This window comes from Hippopotamus amphibius, chromosome 5 (assembly GCF_030028045.1).
Source record: "Hippopotamus amphibius kiboko isolate mHipAmp2 chromosome 5, mHipAmp2.hap2, whole genome shotgun sequence".
NCBI lineage: Eukaryota > Metazoa > Chordata > Mammalia > Artiodactyla > Hippopotamidae > Hippopotamus > Hippopotamus amphibius.
This window is the reverse complement of record NC_080190.1, coordinates 73,238,624-73,262,669: the sequence shown is the minus strand read 5'-3', so window position 1 is coordinate 73,262,669 and position 24,046 is coordinate 73,238,624. Positions and strand designations below refer to the sequence as shown.

The following is a 24,046-nucleotide window of genomic DNA, read 5'->3' as shown; positions in this document are numbered from 1 at the left end:
TAACAACTACCCACCTGCTTTACCTTCTGCCTCTCTTTTCCATGTCAGAACCTCAGCTTTGTGAGAATAGGGCCAAGAGATGTCTTGGGAACCCCTGTGTGCCTAGTATGTAGCCTACATATCCTGGGTAACCAGCAATTCTGACTTGCAGCAGAGGAACTCAGTTCTGCTTCCCTAGAAAGCAAGAATCTTGTCTCATGATTCTTTGGTGACCCTCATAAGGCTAACTGGTACCCAAGAAATGTTTGTTGAAAATAATTCTTAATTCTGTTATTATATTTACCTTAGCCAGGCATGAGAGGAGTTTCCTTTAATGATGTGTGGGACAGGGAGAGGAATGAACGAGCTCAGGCTTGTTTCTTTCTTAGTTGGAAGGAGTTACATAAGCACAAAAACACTAGTTTATAGTATTGAATGAGCAACCGCTTGTGAAGTGTGTGCCAGTTGTCACTGCATTCTGCTTCACAGCCTCTCTCCTCCTTGGCCCTCATCTCAGGGAACAAGATCTGTTCCTTAGTAGGGTCTTAGAATAGACTGCTCTGTAGAGGCAGGTAGCACAGCGCCAGGAAGATGAACTCCGAAAATGCATGAGTCTGGGTCTCCGTCTCCACTCACAGCGACTCACCACCTTTGTGCTCCTGGGCAGTTACTTAACCTCTCTAAGCCTCAGTTTTCTCACTTTTAATTTGGCAGTAATGATGCTACACACCTCAAGGGGATATTACAATCATCCCTCAGAATGCACGGGGGTATTGGTTCCCAGAATCCTTCTGATACCAAAATCAGAGGATGCTCAAGTCCCTTTATAGAATTATTATTTGCATATAACCTAAGTACCTCTCACATACTTTGAACCATCTCTAGATTACTTTTAATGCCTAATATAATGTAAATGCTATGTGAATAGTTGTAAATACAATGTAAATGTTACGTCAATAGTTGCCGGCAGGTGGCTAACTCAGGGTTTGCTTTTTGGAACTTTCCGGAGGTTTTTTTTTTTTTAATATATATTTTTGGTCCGCGGTTGGTTGACTCTCAGGATGCAGGAGCACGTGGGTATGGAGGGCCGACTGTACGTGAGGACTGAGTGAAGCGCTGCACGCAGTGCTCTCAGCACAGCGCCGGGCATGAGACTTTCGTTAGTGACCTGCGATCTCTATCAGTACTCACCCCTAGCAGGGGAGATCTGCTAGCCTCCATGTGCTCCCCAGAATTGTCCATGAGACAGTACACAGAGAGGCCTAGGGTTTATCTGTCCAGAATATTCCAGGGCCACAGTGTTCTTGCCTCCATTTTTATTCTCTCCCTCCTGCCACCCAGCGCTAGCATGCAGCGTGGAGACCACCCTCAGTTCCAGGTGAGCCCTGCCCTCCCTTATCTTGGTGGCTTTTCCAAAAGTCAGAGTTATTTATTTGACACATTATCTCTGATAACAGCCTCTGTTTTTTTCTTTCTGTTTAAGTCTATTATCCTCAATTTTTTCTAAACGGATTTCATAGGGAAGACATAATCTTTCACTGGAATTAAACAAAATGAGAATATATGGCCAAGAAATAGTGGAAAGACAACTGTAGGATCTAAGACCCAGAAATAATGCTGCTGCTGCTTATGTGCTGTTTGCTATGTGCCAGGCACTCATCTGAGCCCTGAATCATTTCCCCCATTTTACAGAGGATGAAACTAGTTGCCTGTGTGAGCCATAGAGTGGAAAGAGTATGAGTCTCGTTTGCCTTTAGGACTCTGTCCTGATAGAAAATTATTTTTCTCCATTTAATATCCAACCAAGGAAGGCGATCACCTTGCCACAAGTTCTACCCTTGTTGAGTTGAGACATTTGACTCAATGTATAGAAGTCTATGTCTCTGTAGCTTGATCATGACATTGGAATGTCAAAAAGAAAGCGGGGAAAACACTATGAAACGAAATCTACGTTTACTGGTAAGAAGCACAGAGCGTTTGGCATCAGCGGAAAGCTTAGTCTTTGATGTGGAAAATAGAAGAGTTCTCGCTGTTTCCATTTGGGTCAGAGAAAGAGATGATGGCTCTATGATAAGTTTAGTGGGTTCTAAAGCTAGATGTAATAATTGAGGAGCCACAAGTGGTCCTGCCCTGAGGATATGCAAGTATGAAATACACATGTCAGGAAAAATGTGGTCAGTGAGGAGCCACACAACAGGAAAAGCAGAAAATATTTAATAAGACAAGTCCCAGTTATCCTGTGAGTGAGACTTTGTTATAAGATGGGGTTACTTACGTATGTGAGTCAGGGGCTGATGACGGATGATAGAAGAGACAGAGAAGTGTGGATGAGTGATTTTTGGTGAATCGTCTTTTTTCTCTAAATTTATTTTTTATTGAAGTATAGTTGAATTACAATTTTTTATTACTGCTGTACAGCAAAGTGACTCGGTTATACATATATACATTCTTTGTCGTATTCTTTTCTGTTATGGTTTGTCACAGGATATTAACTACAGTTCCCTGTGCTTTATAGTAGGACCTTGTTGTTTATCCATTGTATATATACCGGTTCGGTAAATCTTCTTACCTCCAGACATACAGAAGTCAATAGCCTGCAGTGTCCCTATTCTAGGCAGCTGCCTAAGGGGGAAATGTTTTATTTTAGGTATGGCAATGTCCTCAGTTTTAAACAATTTTTTCCCCTATTTTTGAAAACGTACACACAATTAATGCCTCTTGCATGTATTCAACAAAAGTTGCCTAGCAACCATCAAGAAGCATTTTTGGAGGGCAAAGGGTCTAAAAAGGAACGAAGAGCAAAAACAGTTCAAGTTGCCGCTAAGATGACCAGGTTTCTGATACCCGTTTCCAAGCAGATCCCCCAGGAGTCAGGCCAGGCATCCCTTAAGAGTAACAAGATCTGATCTGGCAGCCGTAGAGACCCACTGAAATGCCCTCTTCATGTTGGACACATGCAGAGAGGGAATATGTAAGATACAAGAGGAACCTCTAAGTGTAGCTTGATCCACTTCTCTGCCTTCAGGCAGGACTGCCTCCTACCTAATCCCACATGGATGTGTAGATAATGGGGTTTTGGGAAACACTTAAGAAGAAGGATGATAACACCTCCTCTGGTAACCCACTTTGGAATCTTGCAGGCTTTGGACTGAGACCACTAGGTAAAGAACGTGGGTTAATCTAGGAATTAGCCTTTTCTCTTCAGGTTGCTGATTTATACCAGTGGTTGGCTTACCTTATTCTAAATGAAAAGAACCTAGGGATCTTCTAGATCAGAGGTCACAAACGTGGGTATCCAGAGGTGTCAGCAGAAAACCTAGAGGGAGAAGGGCCGGTGGGGCCTATGAGAAATCAGGAAGCAGTAGGTACCCTTGCTCTGTCTAAAGAAGCAGCTGCTTTTTAGCTCCCATTTTTTGTTGTGTTTTAGGAATATGAGCCCAGTGTTGTCAGATCTCTCAACTCTTTAAGAAGAGCCACACATATCAATTTTTATGTGAAAAATCTCATGATTTTCAATCAATGACAAATAATTTTTTTTTAATCTGCAAACTATCAATAAATAAACTATGCTACCAGGCAGATTTGGTCCATGAACCAATCTTGTTTAATGAACCTATAATGTTACAGATGATGGAACTGGTGAGTGAGATGAGGCCTGGTGAGTGAGAAGACTTATTCAAATTCAATGAATATATGAACTCCTTAAAGTGAGGAACTGTGCTGTCTTCTCTGTTTTATTCCCAGCTGGACTAGCACAGGGTCAGGCATACGATGGCAACTCCACAAGTATTTATTGAACAAATATTAGATGTTAAAAGCAAGACCAGGACTTGGTTTGGCCAATAAGAAATCAAGACCTTAAATACCTTTTCTTAAATGACTTATTTTCCTTCTAAGTGACCTTCACTAGCTTTTATTTAGATAGAACTTGCTCTTTTGCCATGTCGTGGCTTGTTTAAAGTGGTATTTGATTAATAGGAATGTTGTAGTGAAAGTCCCAGAGGAGAAGCCTGGATTCTAACTGGGATTCAACCTTCCCATAGATTTGTCTATACTGGGACTCCTACAAACAATAGGTTTTCTTGGCCTACCATATTCATTCCATTCAAATTCTTAAAACTTATATATATATATAATTTTTTTTTTTTTTTTTTGGCCGCACCACACAGCATGCAGGATCTTAGGTCCCCAACCAGGGATTAACCCACGCCCTCTGCAGTGGAAGTACAGTCTTAACCACTGGACAGCCAGGGAAGTCCCCACTTCCATTCAAGTTTTTGTCTATTTATTGAGCTCCTACAATGTACAGAGGCCTCTGTATGGTGATTTCAAGACATAGGGGATTCAGATGAGCCGGGGGGGTGGGGTGGGGGGGTGTTCAGTGATTAATTTAGAGAATGAAGATAATTGGCATAATCTCTCTCTTTTTAAAAAAAATTTTTCCTCCTATTTAGGCAACACTTTACTGTGTGGCAACTTCCTTTTTTTCACTTTTTGTTTTGATATTTAACATTGCCCAAAACATAGATTCAGTTATCACCAAGACATGGTCTCCTCTTTTAACAACCTCTGGTAATTGGCTCTGTGTTGGAAGGCCCTGCCCCAGTGGACAATAGTCAGCCTCCAAGGAGGTATATGCCAGCTGTCAAGTGATCCTCTGGCTTTCATTGCACTTATTCTTTCTTCTTGGGTTCTGTAGGGTGCTTACCTCTGTGCTGAGGGTTCAGGTGTTTCCAGTGTGTCAATAACTCACCTACGAGAGAGCTACTGGCCTCTTGGAATGCTTGAATGACATATTAGTTCCATGTGTTTGTGCATATAATAGTAATAATAATGGCGTCCACCATTTATTAGTGTTGTCTAGATACCAGATAATGTGCTAGTCATGTTATTTCATTTTATCTCATTCACAGTCTTTCTCAATCATGATCTTTCAATCCTTTTTTGATAAATGGGCAAATTCAACCCCAGAGAGAGATAGACTTGCCCAGGGTCATACAGATGCTTGGTTTGCCTTCTTTACTTCCTTATGAAACTTGGGTCTCCTGCAGCAATTTTACCAACTTCACCAGCCTTCTGGAGTGAAAGGTGTGTCTTTTTTCAGAGGTCAGCTCTAAGGGACATTTTAAACAAAGTGAACGATTTCGAATGAGACCGTGTTTAATTTCAGAACGGTGACCTTGGCTGGCGAAGATAATCAGATGTAATGTCATCCTGCAACCTCTCTGCATGTGTGATTTCATAAAACTGGTGTAGCAGTTTATTATTATAAAATTAGTATCGCATAGAACAAACCCGGGATGCAAGCCAGACGCAATAGACAATGAGTAGTTATATAAGGTTTTGGAAGCACATGTAGTGGAACACAGGCTCACTGTATTTTCTTCTCAATTGTCTGCTGTTTGTTAATGTTTCCTTTTCAACATGATTGCATCTCAGTTTAATAGCACTTGCCATCTCAGGCTTTATGGTGCCAGGCCTGACATAGTTACATCCCCTCTGTGCTAAAAATACTGCATGTATATATCCAACCACAACCCGACATGCTTAGCTAATGGGTTACTCAGGAGCTATGTGCTTATATAATTAAGTGATGTATGTAATTTTGTGTTAACACATTTGCAACGTGTGTTTCCCTGGTGATTGCAATGCTTTATTCCGTGTAAAGTATGACATTTTAATTCCCGCTGAACAATTTCTACCTTGATTTGCCTTGTTTTTGTGGCAGGGGATTATTTTGCAATCAAGATAAAAGCATTATTTATGAAATTTCTAGGCTGTCCCATTACTGGGAACTTTTAACTGCAGATCAATCTCCTATCTTATTGATCTTTGTTAAAAATCTTTATTGGAATTTAAATTTAATCTCTACGTTATAGATTCGCCCAGACTTTGGCCTGCAGGAACATTTTTTTTAGGCAGCTTTGCAGGGATAGGGTTTCTTAAAAAGTAATTCTCACCAGACAGTCTGCCATCTTCCCCAGGGAACTTCATTTCTCTTAGGTGTTGCTGTCTTTTACCTTGTTTAGGTTCTCCAGTAGAGCAGTATCATCCCACGAGCTTGGAGGGTCTTGGCAAAACAAGTCAGATTTATAGATTCACAGACAAGACAGGTCCCTGTTTAGCATTTAAGTGGTTGACAATAGCTTCATTTCAGAGTTACATAGTGGGAATTAAAATGTGGACGTATATTTCCCCCCCTTATTAATGGCAGTTGTGACCAAGGGAAGGTACTACAGACAGGAAGGTGAACCACCAAGGACAAGTCCAGCCACCTTGCCCTCTTCAGAGGTGTTTCTTTTCTCTAGTGGAATCTAGTGGAGTCAGTGCAGTTTAATAAACGTTTACTAGACTCTCAGTAAGTACCAGACACTGCTCTCAAAATATGATACAGAGAGGCATTTGTGCTGCACGTGTTTATTGAGCACCTACTATCATGATGCTACAGTGACTCAGACAGACATCATCCTCTTAAGAGTCTGATGAGGAAGAGAGACCAGACCCACAGATGATTTCAGTACAGGGCGATAGGTACTAGGATAGAAGCATCCTTGATATAGAAGTTACAAAGAGTTTCTCCCTCAGCTGGAGATGTGGGAGAATAAGGAAACTTTTTAGGGGATGCAATTCCCAATGAAAGTCTAAGGGAACAAGTACAAGTTGGGGCAGGAGGCACAAAGGTTAAAAAAGGAAGGGTACTGTTGTCAGAGGCAGCCGGGGAGCTTGAGCACACAGGTATGGAGCCATGTGAGGAGCTGGGGCCATCTAGGCCATTTGTTACTATCGCAAGGTAACCAGGATGCTCCGAAGCAAGGTGGGCAGCAGTCCCTTGCTCCCAGAGGTCTTGAATTCCCACATGAGGAGACCCTTTCAGTGTTCAGCCCAGCCCAGCAAAAGCAAGCAGGTGGCAGGTGCCGACGCCAAATGCCGAGTACTGCCCTATTTTCCTCTTAGTCCCTCTCATTTGGGTCTGAGCAAACAGCTGGGAGTGTGGTGCACAGACGTCCCGCCAGAAGGACCCGCAGTCCGTGCGCTCCAAGTGAGCTTTCTCAGTTGTGTGTTTTGGCATTTGAACACAGCGGGAATGTCCTTGTCAGCTCCCATTTGACTTTATTAATTGCAGTTCCTTGGAAAGTGTGTTTTGGTTACGTGGTCTTGGGATGACCGAGCTCGCCCTGCAGAGACCCGAGAGGAGGTGTTCGGGGCCCACTGCAAAGCCATCTGCTGCCAGGGCCCTCCTGCTGGCCCCAGCAGCCAGCAGACACCAGTGCGATTTAGGCAGCTGGCAGACCCTCTGGGCCTCCCTTTCCTGCCTTGCAGAGTAAGGGTTTGGGCAGGACAGTGTCTGAGGTTCTCCCTACTCTCTGGAATTTCATCATTCTTTAAATTACTCAAATGAAGAATCCTACCGTCATCACAGCCCCTAGCAGTGATCTTTGGTTCCAAATCCCGTAGAAAAGCCACAAAGCACTTTTTGCACGTCCCGTCTTGTCCAGATTCTCTGGCTCCATGTTGTAGGAGGCCGTCTACACTAGCACTCAAATCTAGATTTTAATTTTTTAAGAGACAAAGGGAATCGCTAAGCCTCTGAATATTCCTAGAATAGATGGTGGTATGGATCAAATAATCCATGAAGTGCCACAAGAGGCTGTCACCCAGCAGCTCCGTACTGTTTCCAGGCCCCGCCCCCGCCCCCACTTCCCAGAGCCCTGAGGCTGTGGTTAATAATGTCAAAAGAATGTTTTAAAATTGCTCTTCTGTTGATTCCAAAGAGTCAGAGCCCTCACGTGGTTAGAGTCCTGGGCTAGGAGTCAAATTCTAAATTTAATCCCAGCCTCTGTGAACGTCTTCACTCTTCACTCCCTCGCCATTTGTTGATGTTTCAGTTTTCTCATCTGCAAAATAGGCATAAGATCCCTTGTGCCACAGAAATATTTGCAAACGGCTTTGTTGTACACAAGGATTGGCATTAAATTGGGGCAGAATATCATTTTTCATTCCATAATGGGACTTAAACAAAAGCCCTTTTGAGTACGCACCTTGTGTAAACTCCCTGTGCTTAAATGCTGATGAATTTCAGAGGTCAGCAAACACCACCCCCTTTCTTCATTATATTTTTTAAAGCTAAACAAGGCTAACTAGGGAATTCATTTTGGAATAAAAAGACATGAAAGAAAGGGTATTTCAGCTTGCACAATAGTACAAAGAAGAACAAGAATCATCATGTTTGCTAAAGAACTCACAGCTGTTTAATTTTGTAGTAAAATTACTTTAAGAACTTTGCAAATTCAAAGACAAAACCAAACAACTGTTGTTGCAACACTGAACTTCCACGTGTGAGTGGAAAAGCCAAGTTAAGATTAATCTGCCTCTACCGTCATATTAAAATTACAGAGCATTTTTGTTAATGCTGGTTGGAGGAGCGGCTTTTATCTGAAGAGAAGACACATGAAAGAGGGAGATGGTACATTTACTGGTAATAAGATGAAAAATAGTTTATGTTCTCATGTACTTTGCCCCCCAGCTTTTCCTTAAGCTGCTCAGTCTGTTTTAATACCAGGTTTGTTTGCTTTTTGGGGATGGGCCTGTTAGGCAGGAAATTGTTGAAAGGCCTACAGCAGAATTTTTATTTAAATGGTGTTTTTAAAAATTAAAATTAAATACCAAATTGGGTAACCGATTATTAAATTTGGAGTTGAGATTTTTATAAAATTTTAATTTTAGATGATAAGGATAAGTTCTATACCTACAGTTGGTTCTATAAATTCCGAGTTTCCATATGTTGCCTATTGTCAGAAACAAATAAACTGTTCCTTATTTAAAAAAAAAAAAGTGGTTTTCTTCCATATTAGGGAATTATTCAGACTTCTTTCCTTGGTTCCTATAATTCCAAACCAGTTGGAACATCAGTCTATTTTTGGTTATGAAGAAACTTTTAAAATGTAGGCATGATTTTTTTTTAAGGTTCTAAATCTCATAAAAATCAACTTGCTACATATATAACAGTTATGGTTGTAAATATAGGGAAGTCACTGTATTCCCGAAAGAGTTCTAATTTCCATATTAGTAGCCCCCCCCCCCATCCCTCTCCACATAGGCGGGCTGCTAAATGTAAATTCTAAAACATATAAAACAACATAAGGTTGTGATTTGTGACTTTCTGTCAAGGCTGAATATTCTTACCTGTATTTGATTAAACTCTCCTGTTAGTTTCTGGGTTTTTATGGTCTTCCCACCACATCACACAGATTGACCACAAGAGGGCAACCAAGAGTTTCCTTTCAGCTAACAAAGCCAGAAATGGTTTTAATATCAGCGAAGTGTTTTAACTTGCTAAGGATTTATTTCCTCGCCTTCCAATTGCCACACATGCAGCCTCCGAGTTTCCACTAACAGCGAATAATAATCCAAATAAAGTTCTTCTGAGAGAAAATATAGACAGACTGGTGCAGACAAGAACTTTTGCCCAAATAAGGATCCCTTTTGTGGAGACCCCACGTGTTAGATAACCATCAACTGACAGTTGGTCATGAGTTAATAATGCTGGATGCTGAAATATGCATACCATGTGCTATAAAAGAGTTTGGAGGACAAAGACAAATACTGCTAGAGTGAGATATCAGAAGCATACCAGAGGTGTGCAGACTGCTTCTCTGGATGTAGGTTGAACCTGCCAAATAATTTCATAAAAATGATTTTTATAAGTATTATACAGTAGAATGAATAATGCTCATTGCATGTTTTTGTTGGTGTTGTGAGGATTTTGGTCTTAATCTCTCTGCATGTTACTGTCTTAAATGCTATAGCAAGTCTTGCCTTCGAAGAAAAGAAAATATTTCCTAAGCTTATTTCTACTGCTACCATTAAGCTGTTCTTTTATTTTTATAATGAGAACCCTAAAAAGGGGATAAGGGGCAGGGGAGAGGGGGTCCCATAAAAGAATCCGGGCAGGTGTGTAGCCCTTAGATTGGCACGTTATATTTGGAGACCCGTTCATGTCTAAGTGTGTTTCTGTGTTGAAGGGTGAGGAGGTGGAGGGGACAGGTTTTGATTCAGCAACTGTGGCAAGTTACTTGAGAGGCTGAGACATTGGGCCAACTGAGCCACGCGCAGCCGTCTTCTCACGGTGATGCCCCTGCTCTTTTAGGCGCTAAGATTGGGAAAAGGATGTATCTCCTCTCCTGCCCCCTAGAGTTCAAACCTTTTTGTTCTGTCAACTTTTCTGGGCTTATTGGAGCTTCTGTCTCCCTTTATGTCGTATTAAACCGTGGGACCTCAAGCACCTTGTCAAAGCGATGAAGGCCCTTGCCTTTGGGCCTGACCGTATCGGATCTCTCTACTTCCTCGCAGATGAAAACTCCAAAAAGAAAAACACACCTAGACCATGAACTTATTCAACAGTTTGTGGTGTAGAAGCTTCTACTTTTCCAGTGAGCCAAAATCACTCAGAATCTACTTTCTCTTATTCAGTTTGCAAATGAATTACCTTATGCCCAGCCCATGCTGGTAGCAGGAGAGAGTAACAAGTAAAATAAAAAATTAGACAGCTCTTTTTCTCACTTTCTTCCCCATCTCCCTGCCCCACTCCCCAAGTCTGTTGTCAAGGCTTAAAATTTGCTTTGACATCTTGGTTAAGGAAGTTAATGGAATAACATCTTCATCAGGGCCCTTTAGTTACTTTGAGTCAATGATTACCAGATTTGAATTTTACAAAGGAGACACCTCAGCTTTGGCAAAATTTTCAGATACTAACATCTATGCGTGACTACCCTCCGAAACAGTGACTAAAACTCTAAATTGTATTGGATCGAATCATGATTTTTGCTGATTATTTTAGCTTCAGATATTGATCCTGTTCTGTCTATTCTTTAACACCCATTTCTAAGGACCCATCTATAATCATAACATTGAACTGTTGACTAAACCAGCCTCACCCAAGAGAAAGATAATGCAGGCCACGTGTAACTTAAAATTTTCCAGTAACCATGTTTTAAAAGGTAAAAAGAAACAGGTAGAATTAATTTTAATAACATTTAATTTAGTGCACTACATCCAAAATATTTCAATATGTAATCAATGTAACATGTTATTAATGAGCTATTTTATATTTTTTGTATTGTCTTGGAAATCCCCCAGTGTGTGTTTTACACTTACGGCGCATCTCAATTTGGACTGGACATCTTTAGGAAAAAAAAAAAAACTTATTTATTTGGCTGCATCAGGTCTTAGCTGCAGCACACGAGATCTTGGGGGGCTCTCTAGTTGTGGCACAAGGGCTCAGTAGTTGCAGCACATGGGCAGGGCATGTGGGATCTTAGTTCCCCGGCCTGGGATCAAACCCGTGTCCCCTGCATTGGAAGGCAGATTCTATGCCACTGGACCACCAAGGAAGCTCCTGGACTAGACAGACATCTTTTAAGTGCTCAAGAGCCCATGTGGCTAGTGGTTGCCATATTGACAGAGCAACTCTAAACAGTCCTAGAAATGTTTTAGCTTTCATTGAAATAAGTGGAAATAAGTTCTAACATCTTCTGTGTGTTCCCTATGTTCATCATAAGATTCCTATCGGTATCCGTCTGCTGTTTCCCCACAGTGTGACATACTCCCAGGAGCTGAGCTCCCTAGCTTGCCCCGCTGGGTTATAACCAGCTGACCTTGTTTAATATGCCACCAGGCATCACGGATCTTGTGGCAGCGCTCTCCACACACATCCCAGCCCCTTTCTTTTCTCAGTTTGGACCCTCACTCCACCCTGCTGCAACACACACTCTTCTCTGCCACCTGTGAGTTCCTTGGTACCAGAGTAGAGCTTTTAAAGTCATTTTCCAGTATTGTGGCTGGCAGCTCATGGAGGAGGAAGGAATGAGAGGGATTTACCTGAGCAAAGAAGAATGTCTCAAAGTCTCAGACAAATAGGAACAGTCATGTTTTTACTTCTAAATAAGAGACTATCCTCATCCTTCTTCTTCTTCTTTTTTTTTTTTTTTTTGGCTGCATCGCATAGCTTGAGGGATCTTAGTTCCCTGACCAGGGATCAAACCCAAGCCATTGCATCCTAACCACTGAAGCACCAGGGAATTCCCCGAGACTATTCTATTCTTAAATTATTCTTTCTGAAAGGTAGAAAAACATGAAGAGGGTGAAAAATCCCCTTTAAACACAAATTCCTTTGGGGATCTTTTTTCAAAGAAATTGGGAACCTATTGCTTAATGATCTTTTACTTTTTACTTTTCCTTATGTGTGTGTGTTTGAAGAAGTGAAAAGTCTCATAATATATTAGTCCAAGTCTGTAATAAGTTAAATATCTCCATGTTAATCAACACACACACACACACACACACACACACAGTTTCTTTTACTTATTTCCAAGTGGGGAATGTTTTCTTTAGAGATGTAGCAAATCAATTATCCTCAATGTTGAAAATGGAATATCTCATTTCCAAACGTGGAGAAATGGCTGAACAGGAATGTTCTGTTTACATATGAGTTTAAGAACTGTTCTGATATTTCCTGCTCCTTGCAAGGTTATTAGATACAAAAATGTAGCTTTCACTTCTGTGCTGTCATGTACAATAGTAACACCATAGAACATATCAATTATGAACTAGAACAAGCAGGTTTATTGATTGTAACAAAAAGAAAAAACAAAAATTAATTCTCTATGTTTAAGAGGTCCTACCTTTATAAACTTCATAAATTACAGAAATCAAAATGTCCTTGGCCTAGATACTGTCATACAGAGTGAAGTGAGTCAGAAAGAGAAAAACAAATATCGTATATTAACATATATATGTGGACTACAGAGAAATGGTACCGATCAACCGATTTGCAAGGCAGAAATAGAGACACAGATGTAGAGAACAAACATATGGACAGCAAGTGGGGAAAGCGGGGAGGGTTGGGGGGGGGGAATGAATTGGGAGATTGGGATACCAAATTGTACACACTAAATACATGCAGTTTATTGTATGTTAACTGTATCCCAATAAAAGTTCTTAAAAAAAAAAATGTCCTTGGGACTTCCCTGGCAGTCCAGTGGTTAATAAGACTTCACCTTCCAATGCAGGGGGTGCAAGTTCAGTCCCTGGTCTGGGAGCTAAGATCCCACATGCCTCGAGGCCAAAACGCCAAAACATAAAACAGAAGCAATATTGTAACAAATTCAATAAACACTTTAAAAATGGTCCACCTCAAGAAAAATCTTTAACAAAAAAAAGTCCTTCAAAACCATTTCCAGAGTGGATTTTTAAATAGCCTTAAGAAAAAAAAGGCAAGGATCTTAAGTTAATATTCTATTGGTATTATAGATTATCAACTAAGAAAGACTAAATCTGTGTATATTGAATAGTTCTCCAAAAATGGAAACATGAGTTATTTCAAAATCTTAGGAAGGAGTACGTAGTGAGCATGGACACAGCGCACCTGTTCTCACTGTAGTATTGATGCAGGTTGTTTTTGTTGTTGTTTTCCCTCAACATCCAGCTTGACCTTCTTCATCCGTCAAGGAGCCTGGGGCTTGGAAAGAGCTGGTGGGTACCTGGCATCTGGGGAGATACATAGCAGGAGAAATGAGTTGCCAGGGAGATGTGAAAGTGACGTTTCAGACACTATGGCATTTTAGAGTCCAATTTTTTGGTTTTGCTGGATTTGTGACTTCATGACGAGACTTTGCAGCTGGGGGAGGAGATCGGACCCTTTGCGTGCAGCCTGAGCACCTGGACGGCGCCACCTCCGGTACCTTAAGGACTAAGCTAAGCCCTCAGGTATCCACTCTGCCCTGATGTCTCCTTACGAAATATACTGGACTTCTAAGGCCAAAGTCTCTCCACAGGCTCCTGAGGCCATCGTGTCTAGACTGCATTACCCCGAAGATGAATAAGCATGTGCAAAGCCGCTGTGAGCCACCACCTCCATCCCTTTCCAGGTCCTGAAGGGGATCTTTCATCCGAGATGGTTCCCCTGGGGGATACTGTGGGTACCCAGAACAGACCAACATTTGGAAGGTCTGGTGTTGATTTCAGTCTCCTTTCCTTTTTCCAGAATTCTCTCCTTAAAGAGTCAATCCTCTGAAAACCCAGAATCTCTCCTGACTCTAGACCTCGATTTAGCTCCCAGATTTCCCTCTTGCTCTGCAAGAGGTAGCGAAAAGCAACTATAATCCCTTTCTTCTTTGCCAGCACCTTTTACACAAGCCTATCATAGACTTCTAGAACATTTCTGCATTCCTTTGGAATTCCCTACATCATTTTGGAATAATAGATAGATAACATTTGGCCATTTAAATTTGTCTTTCCCCCGCAAGACACAGAGGGGAAATAAAGATAGATATCTGCTCATCACTGCTGGTAAAACCTGACTAAAAAAGAGGTTTGCTCATGTATTAGTGGCAAGAATGCATGGAGTCACATGCTTTCAAACCAATTAGCAACACAGATGAGCTAGCAAGTCAAGTTCCATGTATAGGCTGGGGGGAAGGGGAGAAGTAAAATAATCTGTGTTGTTAAGTGTTTCTGAGAAATGAAGACCTCCAGGGCAGAGAGAAGGCAGATCAGGAAATAGCTATGCAAATCACATGCCTATGAAATTACTAAAACTTTGATCAGAGGCATTAACAATTGCTCCAGCATTCACAAGTCTGAAAGGAGGAGTGAGTAAGACAGAGCACGTTTGGAAGGCATTACAAAAGTGTTTACCTGCATGGTTTGTTGAGCAGTCAATGAAGTCCACGGCTATTCTGGACTAAGTTGCCCAAGCAGTCCAGGTATGACAAATACAGTGATACATTCCACTCTCATCAGTGACTCTTGGGGATCTCAGTGACAAAGAGCCAAAGTGGCTGGGCCTCATATAAAGCCAGCTTCATTTTATTTCCCCCACACTCTTTCTAATAACACTACCTCTCATGCTTCCACATGTGGTAGGAGGGGACCTGGATTCTGTGAGAGCGTAGTCCCTTAGAAACGCTAAGTTGCACTTAATAGGCACTGTGGTTCAAGCAACATCAAGGTATGGCGTGGGCTGAAGCAGACTTGGAAACGCAAAGCAGCCATGACACCCAGAGGAGTGGGTGTGACGGCTCCCCTGGGGCATGGCTCCCGGTCCTTGCTCAGGGCTGCCTGGTCTCAGGGGCATTTGACAGTGAGGGCACTTGAGGCTGGCTCTGGTCTCAGTTCGCAGCTCTGAACTCGTCTTTTTAATGCCTTTAGTTGAGGGGAAAAAAATTACTCTTGAAAAGGAAACTGTCAGAACAATTATAGAAAATGATAACACTCTTGCAGCTTTTTTTTTTTTAAACTGTACCTATTGCTTTAAAGTTATCATTTAAGTTAGAAAGTCCCCCAGGATGGAGTTGTTTTTGTTAAAGGCCCAGTGTGTTCATATCCCAGACAACACAGTTACTTCTCAAACACTTCTGTTGGGTGTGGAAAATTATTTATAGGCGAACAGAATAAAAGTAAACTTGCATATTCTTAAGTCTATATATAATTAATGCTTTGTGAATTCATGGAAAGATTCAACCAATTATCAGACGCTGAGTACCAGCGGCTGCAGTCTTCTGGCCTTGCTGTGTGAGGTGTGGAGAGGGGAGTATATGGAATGTAACTGGATTTGAAATAAAATTTCAAGGAATCATTTATGAATGTAAAAGTAAAAATGTTGGCTTAAAGTTAAAGCCAACATGAGAGCTGAGAGCTTCTGTTTTTCTTTTATTTTTTTCCCAAGTATTTGAAAACTGAAATTCTGTAAGAGATTATCTGTGAAATGCCTTTCTTTTATTACACCCATAAATTTCAGGAGTGGCTTTGATCAAGCCTTCTGCCATTCTCGGTTTCTAAATCTTTTACTCATACGTTAATAACTTTAAAAACACTCATCCTATTTTTGTTGTAGTGAAAGAGGAAGTTTCTAAATAGTCAAAAGGGAAACATTGAAAATAGAACACAATAAATGATAACTAAATTAGGGTAGGGTTTTTTTTTTTTTTCCAGAAAGAGCAATGCTCCATGCTGAAACTTGCCAGAGTATTTTAAGATTATTGTCTATAAAGAAAATGTACCAAAGAATTGAGATGCTCAGAGGAAAGGCATTAAAGAAATGCAAAGTATTATCAGTAATGCACACTATATATAGAACAATGTTTGCCAGGCCTTAATACTTCAATCAGTGGAGTTTAGTTTTCTGACTTGTGTTTAGTATTTCACACACACACACACACACACACACACACACACACACACACACACACACACACACACACACACACACGCGCGCAAATCAAATGAGTTAACGCTCTGCCGGCTTCCTCTAGACATTGACCCCGGGGGTCAAACTCTTAGGAAAAGGATGCCTGGTTTTCCATTCCCCTAATTCCAGTCCCTACCAACAAGCAAGTCCTATCTCTGAGTGGAAGCTCACAAAAAATTTCTCGAGAGAATATGTAGCTGCATTGGCAACAAAATACTCTCTGCAAAATGAGAAGAAAGAGTTGTTAACTGATGAGTCAATCCAGCTTTTATAGCAGTTTATCTTCATGGTATTTCCAAGAGCATAAATGTTATAAAAAAAAAAAAAAAAACAGAGAGAGAGATGGTCATGACAGGAAGAACACAGTAGAAAAAAACAGGAACATTTAAGCCAAAAGCAATTTACTTTGCCAGTAACTGGTTACATTTCCTTTGTTTTATTATTATTATTGTAAGATGAAAGTTTCCCACACCTGTGCTGCCCTGACACATAACTTGTCAGAACCCACAGTGAAGTAAACACATAAATGAATGCCTGCAACTCTGAGCTTCTAGACTCCTTAAGAAAAAAAAAAAAAGCATGTTTTGCTATACTGTCTTAAAAAAAAAAAAAAGACTATGATTCATTAATAGTTGAAGGAGTTTTTTACAAAAGGAAAAAAAAGAAAACAAAACACATGGGTTAAATGTCAAAGTAGCCTGAAACACTGGTGGTAGCTGATTCTCCTGGGATTAACACCTATGGAAATAGCGGTGACTTCACAATGGTGAATACTTGTTAATTTCATGGCAGTGAGTAAGAGGAACAGATGGGCAGTCAGAGAGGGAAGATTTTTTTTTTAAAAAAAAACCACAGAGATCTTTCACTGATGAGGCAGAAGAGTCAGTTAGTGGCCCAGTGCAAGGTGGTAACGTACTCGGTGCTCTACGTTTTGTTGGAACTCTGTGACTTAACTGATGGAGACCCCGCTCGCTGTCAGGGCTGTAGGATGCTGTCTGATGCCTGAGATGGGCTGCAGCGCCCTCTTGCAGTGTGGTATTTGAGAGTGCTTTCATTTGGGGAAAGCTCCCTGGAGATTGCCAGCCCAAGTTAATAATATAAATCCCTCATCATGAGACACAGTAAGTGTGTATGTCTGTCTGTTAAAGGGAAGTTCCTTAAAGCAAGGGCTCTGGATAAAGTCCAGTTGCGTGGGTCGGAAGCCTTCTACTACCAGGAACCAGTGGTATGACCTAAGACAGAAGCAATTTCACTCTATCTCAGTTACCTGGGGTGTAAAACGGGGATAGTAATTGTGCCTTCCTATTGGTTTGTTTTGAATTTTAAATGAGTTATTGTGTACAGAGTGCTGACTGGCAAGAAAACGTGCTCTGTGAGCACCAGCTATTATTATTATTTGTAGATAATGTTGAAAATGTTTGTGCAAAGAGCACTGATCAAACTCTGTGAAGGAGCCAGGCCAGGGTTGGCCAGTGGATATACACCTATATCAAAGTAACTGTGCATTTACTGCTTCACACTCTGTATTTTTTTTTTTTTAAGTAGAACTGATTAGAACCAGTTACGCTGTCAGTAAATGCATTGCTGGCTTCCAAGAATGGCTTTGGTGATAGAGACTGGTCTCATCTAAAGCACTAGAGCTGGTGTGATTCTGGCGCTGTCAAGGAGAGGGCAGATGTAGGTAGGTTCAGGGCAACTGCAGGGCAACTGCGAGAAGGTGGAGCTGTTTCTTTCGTAAGAGAGTTAAGGCCGGAGCCACCCCACCCCTGACCACCATAACACATTTGTTTTCATTCACCCGCCTGGCAGATGATCTGCTTTCTTGACCCTGTAGGGAAAAAATGTAACCTGGGGACAAGAATATTTGCTCTCCCCAAAAGACAAGCCCTTCGGTCCCAAAGCTACACGTGGGGTCTTGTGGATCCAAAACATCTCCACTTGTGTTACGGGGGCGCTCACCCCATACAGAGTCCTGCACGCTCCGTTCCCCCAGGACTTTGAACATCCGCTCTTCAGGGCATTTGTTCATTGCATATGGGACGAGATCATGGCCCCACTGAGATGCCAGATACAGTTACCCTAGGCGGGAACTAAAGGCTTTACGTTTCCCATCTCATTTCCCACAGCAAACTCAAGTCCCTGGTATACGCTACCAGAGCTCACAGGTAAGCAGGAAAGGTGAATGCAGTTTTACAGGTGCTCAGTGTGATGGGTGTACACGTGGTCAGGTTGGTGGCCCAGCTCTTGACACCAAGGCAGTCTGTGTGGGCCTCTTTATTTCCACTAGTCACTTGATTACTCAACAGTATATTAGGCCGTGCTGCCCCGGGGTGGACACTGGGCAGAGAGAAATAAATCTGCCATGGTCCTGCCCTCGAGGACTCTCCAGCTTAGCATAAGGAGAAGCCGTGAGGCACAGCTGAAGTACAGGTAATACAGCGGTACCTCCCATAAGAGAAGGTCAGAAAGGGAGTGCAGAGGGGAAACTAAAAGAGGTGTGTGAGTTTGATACTTGAGGGATTGGTGGAATTTACCTAATCATACCTGAAATATCAGTGTACTTGCCTTCTTAGGAACAAAAGGCTTTTTCTCTTGATCAGATTCCACTTAGAGTTTAAGTTTGTGTGACCAGACTATTAGGTGCTAGTCTGTTCTAAATTTGCAATTCTCAGAATTTTCTGGGGAAGGGCATGTGCCTCTCTGGATTCCGAAAGCAGCTCAAAGAATGGACAAAATAAACCCGATTTGGGGATGACTTATTGTCAGTTCCCGGAACTTCTGCCTTTATTCAAAACAGCAAGTTCTCTCTATCTAAAAGGCCTTTGGGATTTGAAAGCTTTTCTGGAAATAAATGCCTCTTAGGTTTAAATGCTTTTTGCCAAAATGTTAGGAAGGAAAGATCACAGTAACTAGTCTTAGAACAGAGGCAATATTGTTTTGTTCCTTTTAATGAAATGCCTTAGACCTACCCCAAGGTCTGTGGGTTTCTTTCAGCTTTCTGCTCGGCTATTATTTTGATAAGAGACTTGAAAGTACATCCTTCCTCGCGGTCATTAAAGTCTTAGCACTTGGGTCAGTTGTGGAAACACCTCTGTACTACACTGAGTCCTCAAACCAACATAGTCCCCACCCTGGCTCCAGGCAGAGCCTGGAAGGAAGGTGGCATCGGGCTCTGGCGGGGGAGCAGGAGGTCAGGATCCACAAAACAGGCTGGATGAAGTCACCAGCCCTGGGTGGTGATTTCAGAGAGAGGCGAGCCCTGCCTGCCAGTCTGGCGACTCCAGCCAAGTCCCCGGAGCTCATCCCACACACCCCGTGCTAGTCACTGCTGTGTGTTTACATGAGTAATGGAGCTGTCGGGGGTGGGGAGTTGTAAGCAGAGCGCGGAGCCTCGCAGCTCGCATTCAGAGGGAAGCTGACATCCACACCAAGTCACGTCGAGACTTCCAGGGACGCGGGGCTGAGAAGCAGTCACATGCTGTAGCTTTCATGAGCACAGACATCATCAAGCAGATGTGTGTCGACTGGAATGGGTGGGTAATCGGTGCTTTCTCTTTGCTTGATTTTTTGTTTGTGAGTTTGTTTACCTTTGGTAATTCCAGGCTGGCTTTCTGAGATGGACTTTCAGACGAACGTTTTGGGGAAAGGAGAGGAGAGTGGGTTTGCGGGGAGGGGGGCAGTCCGAGCCCCAAAGCCACTTTTTAAACTTTTGCCTGATTGTAAAGGCAGCTCTGCTTTACGGTGCTTTTTGTCAACAGCAAGACTGTTATTCGCAGTAGAACATCAAATTAGTGGGATTAATTGTGTTTGTTAAGATGAGTACAAAGCACAGGGTCCTAAAACCACTGGTTAACGGCGTGACATGAGTAAGAGGAACAACAATGAAGTGGGTTCGAATTGTTCAAATTTCGCAGGGTCAATAATCATACTTTAAAGCAAGAAAAAAAAAAAAGTGTGGGTACCGGGAAAGGTCCTAAAGAAATTGCTTGGGGTATAATTCATTAGCTTGGGATTCTTCAAGGGCTTGTCGGTTAGTTGGTTTGTTTTAATGTTGCTTGACTTGGGTGACGGATGAAGTTAAATGTGAAAACTGATGCCGGAGAGTCGTAGCACTCAACAAACAGCAGCGTTTTTGTTGGTTTTTTTTTTTTTTTTCTTTCTCTCTGTATGGCTCTTAAAGGGATTCAAGCTCAGCATCCAAGATGAAATATAACTTTGATTTGTGTCTTGTCTATGGCTTTTAAAAAGTATAATCTCCACGGAATCCAGCTAACTCCAGTGTGATCTTTGGAAGTTATTTTAAATAACTCCCAAGATCTTCATTAAAAAAAATATATTGAAAAGGAAAAGATAGCATGCTGACTTAACTGTATCTGTCAGATTTGTTGAGATTTGGAATATGCTGGTTGCAATATTATTAGTAAATACATGGAATAATATTTTTCAGGTTGTTACTGTGAGTGCCTCTCTACAGCTCTCTCCTTACTTATTTGTAACATACTTTGCGAAAATGCTCACGTCTCCACTTTTGAAGAGAGATGTTTTCACACGTTAAGCTACTATGATGCCATGATGGGCCGGCATATCATTTGTGTTTCTGAAAACAAGATACAAAACAAAAAACAAAGAATGAGCCTGGCTTTCAGCCCAACATGTTTCTTTTATAACAATGGGGAAGTGCAGTTTCCTTAGCATCATCCTTGAAAGCTGAGGGCTTCATTTTACTTATATTAATTAGACATGTTCAAGTGTAATAGATTAGCTTTGGGAAACATGGACAGAAGTGTAGAGTCTACCGAGATGCAGCCCTTCAGAGAGAGAAGCCTAAAAGGAGGCTTGGCTACCACAGATGTATACGTTTCTCTGAAGGATTAGAGGGCGCCCGCTGGAGTGAGAGTCTTGGTTTTCAACGAGGAAACCCATGCAAATGAAAATGTATCTCAATTGTTCTCCATTTGTTTTCAGCGCCAAATCTTAAAGGCAGACCACGCAAAAAGAAACCATGCCCACAGAGAAGAGATTCATTCAGTGGTGGTAAAGATTCCAACAACAATTCCGATGGCAAATCTGTTGCCAAGGTACGGTCATTCGGCTGCATGGTATTCGTTTTGCTGCATCTTTTTATTTTCCCCTTTTCTCTTTATCTCTCTGCTCCTGGGTCTTGGTGGCAGTTTTCAATTCAGAATCTGACTGGTATTCACAGCTCTCTCCTGCGCCTGTTCCTGCCGCCTCCCCTCCGGCGGGTGGCTGGGGGAGGGGGCAGTGTAGGCATTTTGATTAGTCAACAGAAAGACTTCCCACCTCCCGGTTTTGGCCTGTTGGGTAAAGGACAGATGATTAAGCGCCCACGTCACTGAGGCTGAGATTTCAGAGTAGGTGACACAATGACATAGTTTACTCTGCTTGTATCAAAAATAGATCAGCTGAACCATCCTCTGAGTGTATTCATCTAAATATGTTTCAGAGATTAACAGAGGATGAAATTAGAAATGGCTAGAGTTAATCTTTTCTCAAGTTATTTTTTTTCAAAGTCACCTCTAATTTACCTTAGAATTAAAGACACATAGCCCAGTACTTACATGTATACATATACTCATATATAGATTTATTTATATGTTTTTAAAGATCACTCTTGATGCAGACTGAAAGTCCAAATTCTAGACTCTTTTTCAGGCCCTGGGGCTGTTTTGCCTAAGCATTCTTAGGAATCTTGAAAGTGCATGCCTGAAGTATTTAGCACCATGAAGGGTGAAGTGTCACTTCATATTTTTAGGCTTATCTTTTTTTTTTTTTTTTAACTTTTGTGGGCTTGGATCGTATTTCCATGATTCCGTTTACGGGGTGTTTGCGTTTAGGTATTGTTTCTGTGCCAGAGACAGCAATAGCCCCTTTAGGACCTGAATTGAAGCCCGGATTTCAGCTGATACCACGTTTCCAGATCCAAGGACTAAACTTATGAAAAGGGGAGCATTGTTGGTGAATTTGGAAGATTCTGACGTAGGAAAACATGAATTCAGTTCTGTGTTGACCATCTACTATTTTTCTGCCATGCCCTCCACGACTCCTCCCAGTGTAAAGAAGCAAATCCCAGACATTCACATTCTATATCTTATCTTCAGGGATGATTGTTTCATCAGGAAGTTCTGAGGACTTTTTGGTTAAAATTTCTTCATGCTTCCAAGATTGCCAAGGGTTAAAAAGAGACCACCCAGTAGAAATGTTTTCTGGCTAAAAACAAACCTGTTTTTCCCTAAATTTATTTTTGTCCTGTTCCTTTAACCTTCTGCGAGTGAGTCCATGTGGATACCAAAGAGGACGTTTTCCAGTCATTTGGACATCTTGGCCCTACAGCTACCTTTCTAGGGCTGTGGCTTCTGTGGTCTTGAAGGATGTCAGCAGGAACAGTTTATTCTCCAAGATACTGCAGAACGGAGCGAGAAGATTTTAGGATGGAAGCATTCAGCAGAGCTTGTCCTAACAATGTCTTGTGCGGGCGCCCTGCCCCATACCTCTCAGGTGACATCATGTGTTTATCCCGGCATGTTCGGTACCTGCACCAAGCAGGGGGAAGCTCCTTCTCATGTCATTTGGAGCCACCACCAACGTATGCCTCTGGGAGTTTTATAAAACTCATACAATTAATCTGAAAGAATAGCACCTCTGATATCTCCCTTCGTGGAAGGCAGCTCAGGACTCATACTAGGACCCTCAAAACTGAAGAGAACTGGAGTCTGCACTTGCTGGTCACCGACGTATCCTTCTCAGGAGGGATAGTAGCGAAGCCCGGGTTTTCTAAGGGACCCTTCCCACCCGACGTGCACGAGCACGGCCCTGCAGCATCTGTACGAGGAGGCAGCTCATCCTTCCATCGCTGGCTGCGGTGGTGACTGGGTGAATGTCATGCTGCACTCAGCTCCTGGGCAGTGGTCTAACACCCCTGCTCTTTTCAGAGTCTTGGATTACAGTCCTGCCTTGGCTGCTTTCAGTGGTTCTGGAAAGACCACTTCACCTAGAAGAGAGAGACTGGTAGGTATGAAGTATGGCAGGCTTACCTCTTGGCACCAACAAATGGATGTAAAATCCCTACTGAATGAACAAGCCACATCTGGGGCCAGGACAACCATTAAAAAGACGTTTGCAGCTTAAAGTGGTCTTTTCCCATGAAACGCTACAGTAGAGATTACACGCCTGTGACCATATGATCATTTGCTGAACTGGAAGCAACATTTCAGGTGACAGTTTGGCTTTATGACCAAGACCTGTGTGACTTTTTAATTTTTTTTAAAAGTGCCTCAAACAGACCATTTTAAACTGGGGCTAAGTACCAGCTTCCTGCAGCTCCACGCAGCAAAGCTCTTAGAATAAGAACCCAGTTTGTTGCATGCATGACTGGAAAAGCAAGTCAAGTAATTTGCCCGCTGCCATCCAAAGGTTGCCCCCTCTTTCAATGAGAACATGAAAACTAACTTTGCAAGACTCTGTTTTCCAAGGGACAGAGAATTTCATGGCTTTCCAACAACAGCAAAAGTCTCATGGAGAAGAGGCTACCAGGTCTCTGAAGACGCCATGAATATGCCCAGTCCGAATCCACGTCTGGGGCAAGAGCCCGTTCGTATGGCGACCTGTACAAGAGAAGTCTTCTCAGCCTGGCTCTCTGATGAAGGGCCTCCATCGATAGAAGGCAAACGGCTTTTCACATCCTGTGAGCCCTTTCCACAGGCCAGAAGTACCCGGCAGGTGGCTTATATTCTAAAAGGAACGTTAAAAAGGGAAACGGCAGTATGTTCTTTCATTTAAATCACAAACATACTTTTGATATTT

The 24,046-nt window shown here is 42.1% G+C and overlaps 1 protein-coding gene across 2 annotated transcripts in view; it reads left to right on the top strand.

Moving 5' to 3' along the window:
- ARID5B (AT-rich interaction domain 5B) overlaps positions 1–24,046 on the top strand; it is a 177,733-nt gene that overhangs the window by 111,569 nt on the left and 42,118 nt on the right. The window contains exons 1-2 of one of the 2 annotated variants that reach the window (XM_057734384.1): positions 19,542–19,758; positions 21,191–21,303. In XM_057734384.1, coding sequence (XP_057590367.1) covers positions 19,755–19,758; positions 21,191–21,303 — 117 coding nt within the window. In that variant the 5' untranslated portion in view covers positions 19,542–19,754. Of the gene's footprint in view, positions 1–19,541; positions 19,759–21,190; positions 21,304–24,046 lie in introns of those variants that run through there. The other variant, XM_057734383.1, reaches the window with a different exon arrangement.